General features: G+C 43.7%; 1 protein-coding gene across 1 annotated transcript in view; it reads right to left on the bottom strand.

Annotated features, from left to right (window-relative positions):
- Positions 1-14,734, bottom strand: part of FAM160B1 (family with sequence similarity 160 member B1) — a 42,016-nt gene extending 27,282 nt beyond the window's left edge. Inside the window, exons 1-5 of the mRNA XM_015409626.1 lie at positions 13,958-14,734; positions 5,823-5,901; positions 4,555-4,724; positions 1,349-1,453; positions 1,045-1,167 (exon numbers count right to left, since the gene is read on the bottom strand). Coding sequence (XP_015265112.1) covers positions 1,045-1,167; positions 1,349-1,453; positions 4,555-4,724; positions 5,823-5,901; positions 13,958-14,002 — 522 coding nt within the window. The 5' untranslated portion in view covers positions 14,003-14,734. The remainder of the gene's footprint in view (positions 1-1,044; positions 1,168-1,348; positions 1,454-4,554; positions 4,725-5,822; positions 5,902-13,957) is intronic.
- Positions 14,735-14,992: the final 258 nt, after the last annotated feature.

Genomic DNA, 14,992 nt, shown 5'->3' with positions numbered 1-14,992 from the left:
TCTCAAATACATTCCTAAATGCAGATATTCCCAAAACTCGCCAGTATTTGTTACTTCCCCCTCTTGTAGTGCTAGCTTTCATAAATGACTGTCTTATATGGAAAAAAAAATCCTTTCTAAGTCATGCCAAGAGTGCACTGATACTCCTAAATAGCTTGAATGCATCTGACTAAACCACAAAAAGCACTGATGGATGTACTCCTTTGGTTATGTGCAAGAACATCAGAAATCTATCTTCAGTAAATAAATGTGTGTGTGTGTAAAGTGCTATCAAGTTCCAGCTGACTTATGACAACCCCTTAGGGTTCCCAAGGCAAGAGACTAACAGAGGTACCTTCCTCTGCATAGTAACCCTGGAATTCTTTGGTAGTCTCCCATACAAATACTAACTAGGGTCAACCCCTGCTTAGCTTTCGAGATCTGATCAGACTGGGCTAGCTCGGGCCATGCAGCTCAGGGCAGTAAATAATAAATAAATAAATAAGGATGGCTCCTTTTAAAAGCAGCAGATATTACACCATTCTGAGGTTGAGTTCAGACCGGCAGTTAGAAGCAGGAGGGAGTCGTGGCAAAAAAGACCTGGAACAAACTGCTCCGGGTTTTCCTGTTCACACCGCAGCAACTGATGCAGGAGGAGGCGCAAGGGAGCGTTCACACCGTTGGCCCGGAGGCACAGCTGTAAGGTGCGGCTTCCTTTTTTGTAATCTGGAGATATGCGCTTATGCGCATGAGCGCATAAGAAAAATGCGGCTTTTGCCGTTCACACTTTGTTGGTGCGAGATGGACATGGGGTAATTGCGCTTTCCAGGGTTTGCTACCACTTTCACTAGGTATCTTTTAAACTCGGGAGCGAAGCATTAGAAGACGGGTTGAGTACGGGTGGGGAACGCCTGACAGATGTGCCTGTGTGAACGGCACATTTAATCCAGTTGTGGAACGTTTCTGAAACGCGTGTATATTGGAGCAAACTGCCAGTCTGAACTCAGCCTGGGAATGCCTTTTCTACACCATAATTACAGTTAGTAAGCTATGAGATCCACCCACCTCAAGGAAGAAATTAACCAAGTATGGATCCTGTTTCAGCTTTGCACACACTATGCAAAGAAACTGTATTTCTTCATTTTCTGTAGGTGCAGCTAAGACTTCACCGCAAAGTCTGATTAATTTCTGTCGAAAGAAACAACCAATAGTCAAAACTAAAACACAAAGGAAAAACTCTTACTTGTGGGTCTATTGTCAAATTTTGCTTTCAAAAAAGTATAACACTGGATACAATTATGTTTTAAAAATAGCAAGACTGAAACATTTCATCGAAAACACAAGAAGTAATTAAAAATCAGATCAGTACCTGCACAGGTCTGTGCACATTTATATGTGGAAGAAGAGGCTGCTGTATTCTTCCCAGAAGTTTTGTATAAAAAGAAAGAACCTGCTGCTTCATGCCTGGAGGACACTAAAAAGAACAACAGATACACAAGAAGCATCAAATTAAAAAAATGTAAAAACTGGTAAACAAATGCAACAGCGACTCTAAGAACATTGACTTAGCAACGTCAAATATAACTGACATCTGACTGGTTTTAAAATAAAGACAACTGATGCAAAGCTATGCTGTCGAAGGCTTTCACAGCCAGAGTTCATTAGTTGCTGTAGATTTTCCGGGTTGTGTGGCCGTGGTCTTGGCACTGTAGAACCTGACGTTTCGCCAGTAGCTGTGACTGGCATCCTCAGAGGTATAACACAGAAAGATGGAATACTCTCTGTGTCAAGGTGAGAAGAAAAATGGTAGGCAGGTAATTTATATCTACTCTTCTACCCTGAATAAACTTTTGTTGGTCTTAAAGGTGTCACTGGACTCAAACTTTGTTCAGCTCTCGTAAATGTATATTATGAAATGCACATCAGCGTTTTGATTTCATTAAGGCCCATGCACAAAGAGTTTCTTTTTACTCAGGAATGGCTAATTTTTATTTCTGGCAGCAGCCCCTTGTGCCTCATAGGGTGCTCACACAGAAGGCCCCCAGTCTTCAGGACAACATGCTGAAAAGGCCCCAGGCATGCAGCATCACACAAAGTACTTTCAATCCCAAGTGTTCTCTTTACTACGTTTTGGGATCGGGGGTTCCATGCCCTGGATCCAAAGGTAAATTTCCACCAACAGAAAGGGGGGGGGGGTTGACCCTTGATGACCGCCCTCTGATTGCAGACCCACAATTTGCACTTATGCTGTTCCCAAGGGTCTATTTTCCTTAAGGAGCCGCATTTCAGGGAACTCAATGAACAGCAAAGGGGGAGGCAAGAAAGTTCTGATCTGCTGGTGACTAATCCTATGCATCCAATCCTATGTTTGCTGGATGCTGACCTCCTTCTGAGAATATTCTGCCATTATTATCTTAAAAGTAGTTTTCATCAGTTTGAAATCAGTAGACATGGAGAACAGCCAAGTTTCTCTTCTTCTACCTTCTAGTAGCACGACTTGCAAAGAAAACAAGGGGTTACACGCCACAAGCCTCCTTAACATGGCCGAGAAGGATCAAGTGCTAAGGTAACACAGGCTCTGTAACAGGATTGCATACTGATTTGCAAAACTAATATCACCATGCACTTTTTTCTTTTCTCACTGCCTTTGCTCTGCAAGACTAAGAAATACTGACAGCTAAAGTGTTTGCGCTTCTAGGTAATATCTCCAGACTACTTCCCCCCACTGCCTGAAGAAGGGTTGTCATGCTCAGACCAACAACCTGCTAATTTGTGCTGCAGTCACACACACTAAATAATCCACTTTCAATGCCCTTTCCAACTGTGTGAACTGGCAAAATCCAATTTGAAAGTGCACTGAAAGTGGATTCTTTAGTGCGTGTGACTGCAGCCTTGGATAGTTAAAACTGTGTGGGTTAGAACCGAATGGCAAACAATCTCAGCTACAAAATCTAGTAATTTCTGCAGAATTCTGTAGATCACCACTTTCTAGACCTTGTGTGTAAGGAGAAAGATCTGATAACATACTACAGTTTCTGAAAATGGATTAGAAAAAACCCACAGGTGCAACCAAATACCAGGGATCAGAGATTAAAACATTTTGTATTCAGCACAACTCCCAGAACCTTCATAGGGCACTCAGTCACTCTCACCATGACTTTATATTTTCCCATGGGTAGCCGGGTAGTAGCAGCACAAAATGTGAGTGCAGTAGCACCTTAGAGACCCAACAAAATTTTCCAGGGTGTAAGCTTCCCTGAAGGCAATGGCCAACCACCTCTGCTTTTCACTTGGCTTGAAAGCCCCTTGCTGTGGTCATCATGAGTCGGCTGCGACTTGGTGGCACTGTACACACACACACAAGCTTTCCTGAATCAAAGCTCATTTTATCAGATACATCTCTGTTTGAGAAAGTAAGCTTTGACTCACAAATGTTTATATTCTGGAAATTTTAGTTGGTCTATAACAGGGCTCCCCAATCCCTTTCAGCCTTTGGACACCACTGGAATTAGAACACAGGGTTGTGGGTGCAACCACAAAACAGCTGCCACAGGAGGTGGAGCCGGCTACAAAATGGCTGCTGCAGGAGGTGAAGCCAACCATACGGAGGAGGCTCAAGTGTAAGGGAGGAGGGGGTGACTTAGAAATACAGTGGAAAAGAGGAACAAGAGAGAATATTTTTATTATTTATTAATTCAATTTATAGACCACCCTCTGCAAGACGTAGGGCTCAGGACAGTGAACAACATTTCAGTAAATTACAATCCAATCAATGAGCAGTTAAGATTACAAAAAAAAATCCAATAACTATTATCAGATGGTGCTTAAAACCAATTCCTATCCTTACCTCAAAAGGGAAGCAAGAGGAGGAGAGAAACAGGGAGGGGCCAGGCACGATGGGAACTGTTGCTATCCTCAAGCATAGGCCTGGCGGAACATCTCTGTCTTACAGGCCCTGTGGAATTGTACCAAGCCCCAAAGGGCATGGATGTCATTCAGCAGAGAGTTCCACCAGGCTGGCCCCAGGGCCAAAAAGAACCCTGGCTCTGGTTGAGGACAGCAGGATATCTTTTGGGCCAGGTATCACCAGGCGGTTCTTCTCTCCATAGCGTAATGCCCTCCTGGGGGTGTACCGGGATAGGCGGTCCCATAGATAGGTTGGCCCCAGACCATTTCAGGCCAACAGTGTGGTGGCAGCTGCCACTGAAACAATGTTGTTTTAATCTGCCCAGCCAATCGGATCTCCAGTGACCAACCAGAAGCCATGCTGGGCAAGTGTCATACCTGGCCCCACCTCCTTTCTCAAAACATGGGGTGGGTGCCAGGAAAGGTGTTGTTGGGCACCATGGTGCCCACAATCACCACACTAGGGATCCCTATCTATAATGTACTACTGGACTTGAATCATTGTCTTTATACACTCCCATTCTAACCACCACATCTTCACTAGTCCTAACACACACTCTCCTTTTCTCTCTCTCAGTGAGCCTGGAAAAATAGGAGAATTCCACAACCTGAAGTACACATTTAAGCTCAGTCACAGATTTTTGGGCTTGGGTAATATGACATACTTACGTCAGCCTTGCCCAGGGTATATAATGTCTCCAAAATCTTGTGATGTAGCAAATATTCCATGCAAGGCCCTGTTTCCCCAGACTCCCTCTCACTTTCTTCCTGAACTAAAATATCCAGCATCTGCTCCAGGTGAGATGGAATGTTGGTATCAGTCACAGGAGCTTTGTCATCTACAGAAAGAGAGCCCATTAAGAATACAGCCTTCACTTTCAGTTCGATATCTGTATTCATACAATCAAATATATTTTTGTCATTCTGTTTCGATTTCTCCTATTGTAGGATTAATAGGAAGAGGCAAATTTTAAAAAAATATAATTTGTTTCACCTAAACTATGAAATAAGCATGCATACATGGAGCTGCGCTGAAGGGGGGAAATAATGCTGTTTCAGAGGTCCTATATGCACAAAGGGGGGGAAACTACAATCCTGTAGTCAGTACCCAGCAACAATAACGGTCTAAAACAACAGAAATAATATGACTGTTTTTAAATCACTGATGAAAACTACTGCTTGAGAATAAAATCAGCTGCACGCTTCCCACGTCATTTACATTTTGCACAGTGCTTTCCTGAGGTTAAATCCCAGAATAAAACCCAGTTAATTTAGCTGAGAAGGGAAATAAAAAGCATTTTTTGAATGTTATACTGAAGTAAGTTGAGATCACTGAAGTCAATGAACTCTATCCTGCATGAATTTGCACAGTAGGCTGAATGCAGCAGTCATGTAACTTTATATGAAGAATCTTGAAGTAATTTTCACTGCCATGCTGCAAGCACTGTAAATAATCTAATGGCAAGTTTGCTGATCCCTCTTATGCAACTGTCTACAAATAACTGCTATTTGAACACAAAGAGGAATAAGGTCAGAGGAATGAATTGCAACACCCAAAGACTACCGAACTCTAGACTGGCACCACTTGAACATGCATAGGGGGGAGGGGCTGTGATCAGTGTTCCCTCTAAGCTGAGTTAGTGTGAGCTAGCTCACAGTTTTTTGGCCTCCAGCTCATAGATTTTTGTCTTAGCTCAGGAAGGATGGCTCCAGAGCAAACTAATGTATGCAGTAGCCAAATGGCTCGCTCACAAATTTAATGACAGTGGCTCACAAAGCAGAATTTTTGCTCACAAGACTCCACAGCTTAGAGGGAACATTGGCTGTGATGTGTCATACACAAGGCCCAATGATTTTATTATTTCCCAGATCATTTCATAGGTGACACACAACAAAGCAGCTCCTATTTGATGAAGAGGCAATGAAATTTCTCTTACCAGAAGTCTCTATGTAGTAATGGGTAATAGCCTTCCAGTGGTAAACAAAATCTTCTTGCAGTGGAAGGGATGGCGCAAGCTACAGACACAAGAAGAAATAGGAGGCACATATTTTTTAAAAGTGTAAACATTTTGTAAGAAATACACAACAATATTTATTAAAGTTTCAGATCATAAGCAAAGAAGAATATAACTGGAACAGAACCCTTGACTAAGATCCACTGCAATACTGGAGATTTTTCTGCTGTAGCCAAATATAGGAACTCTGTATACTGTGAGGTCTTGAGCATGGCCACTAGCCTTAAGCATTCCTCAGTTCATTCAACAGACTAAGATGAAGCAATAATCAATCACCCATCCCCAACCCATCTTTATTTTATGACAGTCATGAACTGGGGCCAGATATATTTCAGGCTCCCTTAAGCTATCAGTAAGACACAGACACAGAAGGTTATATTCCATATTCAGAACACTGAAGGATTGTGATATTAAGCACACACCTTGATACAGTCACATAATCCTATTTGCTATTATGTATATAGCAGGACCAATCCTAAACTGGTCTACTCAGATGCAAGTTTCATGTTATTCAATGCAGCTTATTCCCAGGAGAATATCGTTACAACTGCAGCCAGTGTGAATAACAATCATATGAACACAAGAACAAGGCTATGTTAAGTAGAAAGTAAATGTGTGTGCTAGTAAGTAGTTTGCACTTGACAAGTACGCATGTGTGATGGACTGCAGTTTTAAGCTTCGATGTGCTATACAAACAGTTAAAGGACTGAGAGCCTTGAGTGACAGGCTGCTCCAAGGAATATGATTGTTTAGCATCAGCTGAGCAGAGGAAAACGTCTGAATTGGATGCTGAGGAGATTCAGTCAGTTTAGTTCCTTGACTGAGTTTGAGTATTGACAGTCTGGTTTCAGCCCTGCCTAAGAGCAGTTTAACACAGACAGGAGAACTGGGGAAAGCTGGCACGGACGAGTGGGTAGTTAGATGGAGACCCCCATTTGGGCCAAAGAAAGGGGATAGGTATTCTAGTGAGAGGAGACAGTCAAACAGGTAGTTCTGAAGAGTACAGATATTTCTGGTCTGGTGTGATTAGAAACTGCCATTAGAGACCTTAAGAGTAAGTTAAAAACTCAATATGAGTACTGGTGTTTCAAGAGAAGGGGTTTGGGTACTGGAAAGAGTTACCATCCTTCTGGAAACCAAAAGAGTTAGATAATACTCAAAGAAAGTATACTTGAGTGTTTGGGAAAACACTGGAACAAAAGCCTCTCAACATAAAGCTTTTAAGTAACTGTGAAAAGCTTAAGAAACTTTCATTAGCCTGAAACATAAGAACTGAAGTCTGTGTATGTACTGATTTTACCTTGGAGTTATCTATACTGAGTTACCACAGAAATTCTACCCCTGATTTCACCTGACTTTTCCCCTTTATGTTAAATAAAAATTTTGTTAACTTGGAATACAAAAACGTCTCAAGCACCATTTAAGTCATATACGTTAAAGGGGACTCCCATTCCTTCCCTCAGGTTTATGGGCTGAGGAAACAGCCAAAATATTATGCTGGGACAGCCAGATCTCTTCAGGAACAGGCCCATAGCTATGGTGGGGCCCCTCAGGGCCCAGCCCCATCACGCACCAGCCAGGCCTCAGCAGGCCTTACTGCAAGAAACATTTTTAAATTAATTTTAATTATTTTTAATCTTTCCGTAAAGTCGTGCTGCGCTGCACCCTGCCCACTTCCTGATTTGCTGGCTTTTCTTGATTTGGTGCTAACCCTACACGTGACCTTGCCAGCTCTCCCCCCCACCTGCTCTCTCTCTCCGCCCACCCTGTGTATTTCCCATGGTAGTCTGCCACAACTCTTCATCTTCTTCAGTTAAAAGTGTGGCTGATCCTTGAAACCTGGTAGGCACAGACTCGGCCCAGGGGGGTGTCAGACTTGTTGTGGGGTGGGAAGAGCCTCTTAAACTTGCAGGAACTGAAAAAGGAAGCATTCCTAACAAAAGTGTGTGGGGAGGAGGGGTTAAACTGGATGGGATGGCAACAGCCAGAGGGAAGCACTTGGAAAATCCAGTCACGTTCTGTGCAAAAGCAGGGCTTTGAATCAGTGGTTCATAAGGACAACCAATTTGGAGTCATTCTCGTGCAATGATAAATTCAAAAGTAACCCCCCCTGGTGTTCAGTGGGGCTTCATTCTTGGTCCGTTTGCAGAGGAATTGCTGCTTCGACCAGGGGCAGGTACATTTGCATATAGCATTGCCAGCTGGCGATTCCCTGGGATTACAACTATAATCAGTTCCCCTGGGGAGGAAATGGCTGCTTTGGAAGGTGGGCTCTATGGCATTACACCCCATTGAAGTCCCTCCTTTCCCCATCATTTCCAAAATAAGCAGAGGGGTTTTAGAGATAAGCAAGCAACACCCTAGCCATATGGGGAGCCAGCATAGTCTCGTGGTTAAAGTCTAGGACTAGGATCCGGGTAAACCCAGGTTTGAATCCTCACTCGTGTCATGGAAACTTGCTAGCACTATCAGTCTAACCTCCCTCACAGGGTTGTTGTGAGAACAACATGGAGGAAATGAGAACAATGTAAGCTGCTTTGGGTCCACCTAGGGAGAGAAGCAGAGTAGTGATGAAGTAATATTTAAAGGCAATAACTGAAGAATAAGTATAAGCATGACAGTTTTGTATAGTTGCGTACACATAATGGCTGCCCCACCAGGGGGGAAAATGCCCCACAATATCCTGGCTATGGGCCTCTTCAGGAAAGAAGAAAACAGACAGCTAGGGCAGCTCAGTGACAAGGGGGGGGGATCTTGCCTCTGAGGGAGGGCAGTCAGTTAAAAACTCAAGATGAGTACTTGCCTCTGAGGGAGGGTAGTGGACGGGACCATCACAGATGACATTTCCCCTTTCATACTTTAGCAACCCTCAGGGCAGGGTACATTTCCAATGGTAGCCAGGAATGGCTTACAAAGTAGCCGTCCCTAGGTGTGTAGCTCCTTTCCATGCCAGTGATCATCAGAAATATACGGCACTGGCACAAAAACTCCCCATACCATCAGGTATTACCACTGGGAAAAGCTATTTTCAAATATGCTCTTACATGGAAGCATTTCCCCACCAGTGCCACCAATGGTCTCCAAATGGCACCATAACATTACAATTGGCCCAAAATATTCCTTTCTAGGTGACAATGAATAAATTAAGGCCAAGGGATATAATTTTGTGTCAGACTTTTACTGGAGTTGTTGCTGGACCACAAAAGCTGCTATTACTACAGATCAAGTTTGCTGCCATGCACACTCAGCTTCAGTAGTTCCCCTGCCCCCCTTAGGAAGGGCTGAAAACAACTGCTTGTGGGATAAAGAGCTTGTTTTTTTCCAAAGGTGGCTCACTGGACAGAGGACATTAAACAGTGACCCTTGACAGATGCAGTTTTATTCTGGGCATGTATTCAGTCATCCATCCTTCTAGGTGAACTCAAGATTCATAAAATGTGTCAGGATGGCAACTTCCTTTCCAAGCTGAAGCAGTCCTTCATCTAAAGACGGCAGGCCTGCTTGACCCTGATCTTTCATATGCAACCTCAGCTTTGAAAGACTGTCACCATTTTCCTGAAAAAGGTTCTGTGATTTTTACTAAGTGTCTGGCAGATAAAATTCAGCTGCTGCAGGTTTTCCTATCATCATATCTCCATGGTGCAGAGAAGTGTGCCTGTTTAGTTTCTGCATGTTTTACACAATTAAAAATATGGGGGATGGACTTTTTTTATTCTTAGTGGTTAGAAAAGCAATTTGGGACCAAAATCCAGGAACTTTTCTTTCAATGGGACTCTTGAATTAAAAACTGTGTTAAAGGTTGCAAGATCAGTAATGATAAATGTAAAAAACAGAAGAAAAGCAGGACCATCTTAACCCAGTGGCAGGACCATCTTATCTTGAAACTTTCGGAAAAGGAGGTTCTATTCCATGAAGATTTTAATCTGTTCTCTATACAGCTACCCCAATGCAATTAACTCTAGGCATGGAGGCCTGAATTGAACACCCTCATAAAAAGTTCTCTACTGCAGGGAGACAAGTAATTTTTCAAAGAAACACTTGCCCACCTGTAGCAAGGATCACCAATACTAGTAATAATAATCTTCTGTTAAACAATGTATGTTCCTTAGGGGTCAAAAGTTTAGCTTATTGTGTTTTGTGCTACTGGTACTAGCGCTCCTATTTCTCACCATATTTTCTTCACATCATTAAAAAGCCAAAAGAATTTAGTGTCTGATCTTGTATCAGACAGTCTTTCCTCATAAACTTGGCACATGCCTCATTTGATGTTATGTGCCAACATCTGGCTTCCCTGAGAATACAGCATCAGAAATCTTCATTGCAGTCTACAGAATTACCAGGGAAGCATAGTTGTAAATTTATGTATATGAAACCAAAGTGTTGGAGTAGCAATACTATTCTCTGAAAGACAGGGAGGAATTTCAGACAGACGATATAATCCGGAAGAGGAACGGTTCCCAAATGGTTTCTGGTCTGTAATTTCAGACAGAACTGTTTTAGAACTGGTTCCGTACCGGAATATATTTGTAATTTCACACACAAAAGCTTCTGTCCTGTTTAAGAAATGGGGCTGAAGCGTCTTACCTGTCAACTGCTTCCAAGTAGTCTTCAGTTTCCTCTCCCAGTTCTGATGCACTTTTTCTCGCCGTTTTTCGCCCGCGCAGGCGATCTCCGGCTTTTTTGTGTGTGGAACGTTTGCTTTATAGTGCTATAATGCTACAATGCAACAGCATTATATCAACCCCATTGGAATGCCTGGAGTGTTGTGTTATAGCACTATAGCGCTCTAAAGCGAACTTTTTTAAAAAAAAGCCGGAGATCGCCCGCGCGGGCGAAAAGGTGGTGCAGTCTGAAATGGCAAACCGCTTCAGATACAGCTCTTTACCGGAAGGGGAAAGCCATGTGTGAAATGGCAGCCCTATACCGCTTTACTCCACGACAGACCAAAAACGGCTTCAAAACGGGTTAAAAGGGGTAATGTGAAATTCCTCAATGTCTCTTAAAGAAGGTCAATTCTTACAGTATTTGGGGCTAGCAGAAGCTGCACAAGAATTTAAGTTATGAATTGCTTAGCCCCAAACCTCAACACATTTCCTTAGACCTAAAGCCTACAGATTTAATACCATCATACAAGTGCACTTACAATCACAAATACACCTCAGTGTACTATACTTCCTTAAAATTGTGTGTTTTTCTTGAATAAATAATAATGTGGGGCTCTTTTAAAAAAACTTATGCTGGTGTAGTATATTTTGCAAGATTCCGAGTTGCACAGAACTCCAACAGTCTGATCCTGCACAGAGTTAAGCCATATCTAAACCCACTAATTTCAGTGGAGTATGGCATGCTTAACTCTGCATGGGATCAAGCTGTAAGATCCCTTTATGCTTGTACCGCACCTCCCATTCTTTTAGCTAACATAGCCAGAGCTATGATGATCTTCAGTCATCCTCATCTTTGGAACTAGGAAGAAATATAATATTCAGCGTAACATACAAGATATTTCTTTTTAACAACTTCTAAGAACAGATATCCAGCAGAGATTCTTTCCAACTATACGGTTAGATACCAGCACCCTTACTTTAGACTACACATGAAAATTTCAATAGTACAAAACTGGGAGGGGGGGGGGAAGCATACAAAATCGCAACCCAGCATTGTTTCTTAATCACAGTGCCAGGGTTCAGTAGCAGACTATGGTCTTTTTCACTGATCCTTGATTTTTAAAAAAGAGTCATAGTTTTTACTTACTTACTTAATTTGACTTCTAGCCCTCCCTCCCCCATAAGTAGGCTCAGGGCGGGTTACAACAATAAAATAAATAACATAATCCAATACTTAAAATACTATTAATATCATAATATCAATTTGATATCAATAATATCAAATTGGTATATCAACAATGACAGTCAATGGCACCATTTAATCAATCAATCTCCATCTGTTCCCGCATAGGCGCCCCAGGTGAGAGCAGGTGTATGACAATGGATACTGGGGGACAGGCAGACAAAGGACAATACAGATGGAGCAATGCAGGGGAGGCCAATATAAATGCATCTCCGCCACCTCAGCCATAGGCTTGGCAGAACATCTCCATTTTACAGGCTCTGTGGAACTGCATTAAGTCTTGCAAGGCCCAGATCTCAGTAGGGAGAGTGTTCCACCAGGCTGGCTCTAGTTGAGGCTAAGTGAACATCTTTAGGGCTGGGGATCACCAGCTGATCTTGATCCACTGAGCATAATACTCTTCGGGGGACATACTGGGAGAGACAGTCCTGAAGGTATGCTGGTCCCAGGCTGCATAGGGTTTAAAAGGTTAAAGCCAAGACCTTGAACTTGACCCAGTATTCAACTGGGTTACTATATGATTTCACTTTTTGTGATGGTGGCAAAAGAATCCACTGCTATCAGATTCAGAGCTGTGCACTTTCATGTGCAGTCATGTACTAAGATGTTCAGGGCTTGTAGAATGTTTGTCAAATGGCACACTGTGCCATTTTCTGCTTTCAAGTTTTAAAGTATTTCACTGCATGCTGTCTAGCAATTACACAGCAACAGTAATTTATAATGTGTTTGCAAACTTACACTGTTCTAAGACCACTGACATAAATGGGTTTTGAAGGATGTAACTCTGCTCAGGATAGCACTGTCAGTCTCAAAAAACAAACAAACACCCAACACCTGGTTGATTTACTACACAATGACAAACCTGGGTTGGCCAACAAGTCTACACTCACAAAGGAGCTGCAGCCAGTCCCAGTTCATTGGTGGGTATACTCATGCAACATGTTTGCTGCATTCACCTTTTAGATTTTAAGTTATATGATACCTAAAAGTGCATAGAAAGTATGAATTAGAACAAAGAGCTCTGATGCTAAGGAACTAGCATGGGGTAAGATGTCATATAAACTAGGATTTACAACTGCTTATTTCAATCTAGAAAGATGTGGATGGTGGCTATAGCACAGGCCTATCCTGAATTAAGTGGCTTTCAAAGTTGTAGAGAAGCAAGGAAATTATTGGAGGCTTCATCTTCAGAGTGGCTCATTGTGCTTATGCAAGAATGTGTTCAATAAAATTAAAGGGCAATGCAACTGGTTCAGAGGCAAGCCCTATGTTGCAGCATATAATCAACCTTTGGAATTCTTTGCCACAGGTCACAGAATTAGCTAGAGTAACCTGGATATTTTATGGAAGGTAAAACAACAACTGTAATGAATTTTAGCCCCCCGAAGTGTAAACAGGCTTGCACATGAAGTACCTCCTATTCCATTACACAGGTTCAAATGGCTTGAAACATTATTTAAAAACAGCAACAACCACCTCTGCTTACGGGAGGGATAAGCCTCGCAGGTATCTAACTCACTGCCCAGTTGACAGGACTGTCATCATGCATCACTGACAGAAGAAAAGTCTACTCCACTCTGAAGCTTCTTAACGGCACAGAGCGTGGGAGTAGACTGTGGTGACAAGAGGAATCAACACAAGCCCAGAGACACTTGCTTTATTACCCTAGGTAATTTTTCCTAGATGGCTCTATGAAAGCACAGGTGCAGACACAGGAAGTATCTAGCTATGAGGGGGAGCTACTTGGCTAGAATACTACTGGAAGAGTAAAGTGGTGAGGCTAAGATGTTGCTTGAGCAGGGCGAAAGGTCTTCCTGCTCTTGTCCAGGGAAATATGTCCACGAGGATAGGTGGTTAATCGGGTCCTTATTTTAGATCTCTCTCCAAAACGGAAAGGGACGACGTTATTGTTTATGGATCTATGAAAGAAGTCAATCAGGGCCACGTAATCCAGCCTAATCAGGAACGGCAACGAAGGGGTACAGGAGAAGCCCTGTCATGAGCTCAGCAGCCCAGACGCAATCCACCCTTTCACCCTTCGTCTGGAAACGAGCTTTTCTGCGGCAAATTAAGGGTGTCGGGGTGAGGCTGGGCTGCGTGACGCCTGGGGGGCCCCCGGCAGTCCAAGCGAGGGCCTCAACTGCGCGTTCCCTAGATTAGGCCCCTAAGGATCCCCGGATTTGCGTGGTGTGCGCCGCCGGTGGCCTTACCGCCTCCACGGCGTGCTGCAGAATGGAGGTGAACTTGGAGAACATCCTGTCCCTAGACTGAAGCAGCCGCTGCCGGGAGGATCGCGAGAGCTCCTCGATCCGCCGCCGCCGCTCCAGGGTGAGGGCTGCATACGGTGGGCCTGGCCGCGGGGGGGGGATCGGATCAGATCGGCTACCGGAGCAGGTCGGGCTGAGAGGCTCCTCCGCTGCGTCGCTCGCTCTCTTCGTCTCCTTCTTCCCCAAAGCAGCGGCGAGCGACACCGTGGCACTGACAGAGTCCGACACCCGGCCGGGCCGCAGCGCCCGGAAGCCGAGCGCCTTCCCCCGACGCCGCTGCTCCGTCTCTGCCCTCCCTCCCCCCGACCCGGTCTGCGGCGGCCGCAATTTCTGCAGTTCCCGCTGCAAATACCTTCCTCGGATACAAGCCCAGACAGCCTCCCGCCCCTTAGGGGAAGAAGGCAGGAAGAAGCCCCTGCGAGCTGGAGTGCGCTTCTTCAGGCGGAGATCCCCTCACGGAGTTCGGTGGTTCGTACAAGGAAGGGATCCCCATCCACGCAGCCACCCAGGACCCCAACCGCGCCGACATCATACCGGCAGGCCTTTGTTTCCTTCGTTCCACACAGGTTACATCCCCCTATTGTCTGCCCTGGGCACGATTGTCACTGAACCTTTATGCTGCTGCGGTAGTTAATCTGGAATACCTAATGCTACTGGATTCTTTATACATCATCACTCACTTGGACCGAAATTCCCTCTTAATTTTTGTAGAATGGAATAGCCACCATTTTAATAGTACTTAATATTTTTGTAATTCTGAGCATGGCAGGATGACTAGAGAGTGTCTACTTTGTAACTACTTTGGATAAAGTTGAAATCCCAGAAATGTCTAGGTAAATAAATGGCTGAAAAAACAGATATCAGATTACGGTTGTTTTCTTAAGTGTTTTAGCTTTAGTCTTCAACAGTTGCAGATCTTTTGTGAAGTGATAAGACCAAAATCTCTGTTACAATAAAGATCATTTCCTCCAGATGAAA

Source organism: Gekko japonicus, unplaced genomic scaffold (assembly GCF_001447785.1).
Source record: "Gekko japonicus isolate JY-2015 unplaced genomic scaffold, Gekko_japonicus_V1.1 scaffold2674, whole genome shotgun sequence".
NCBI lineage: Eukaryota > Metazoa > Chordata > Lepidosauria > Squamata > Gekkonidae > Gekko > Gekko japonicus.
The sequence above is the reverse complement of the archived record's forward strand: the minus strand, read 5'-3'. Positions and strand labels throughout refer to the sequence as shown.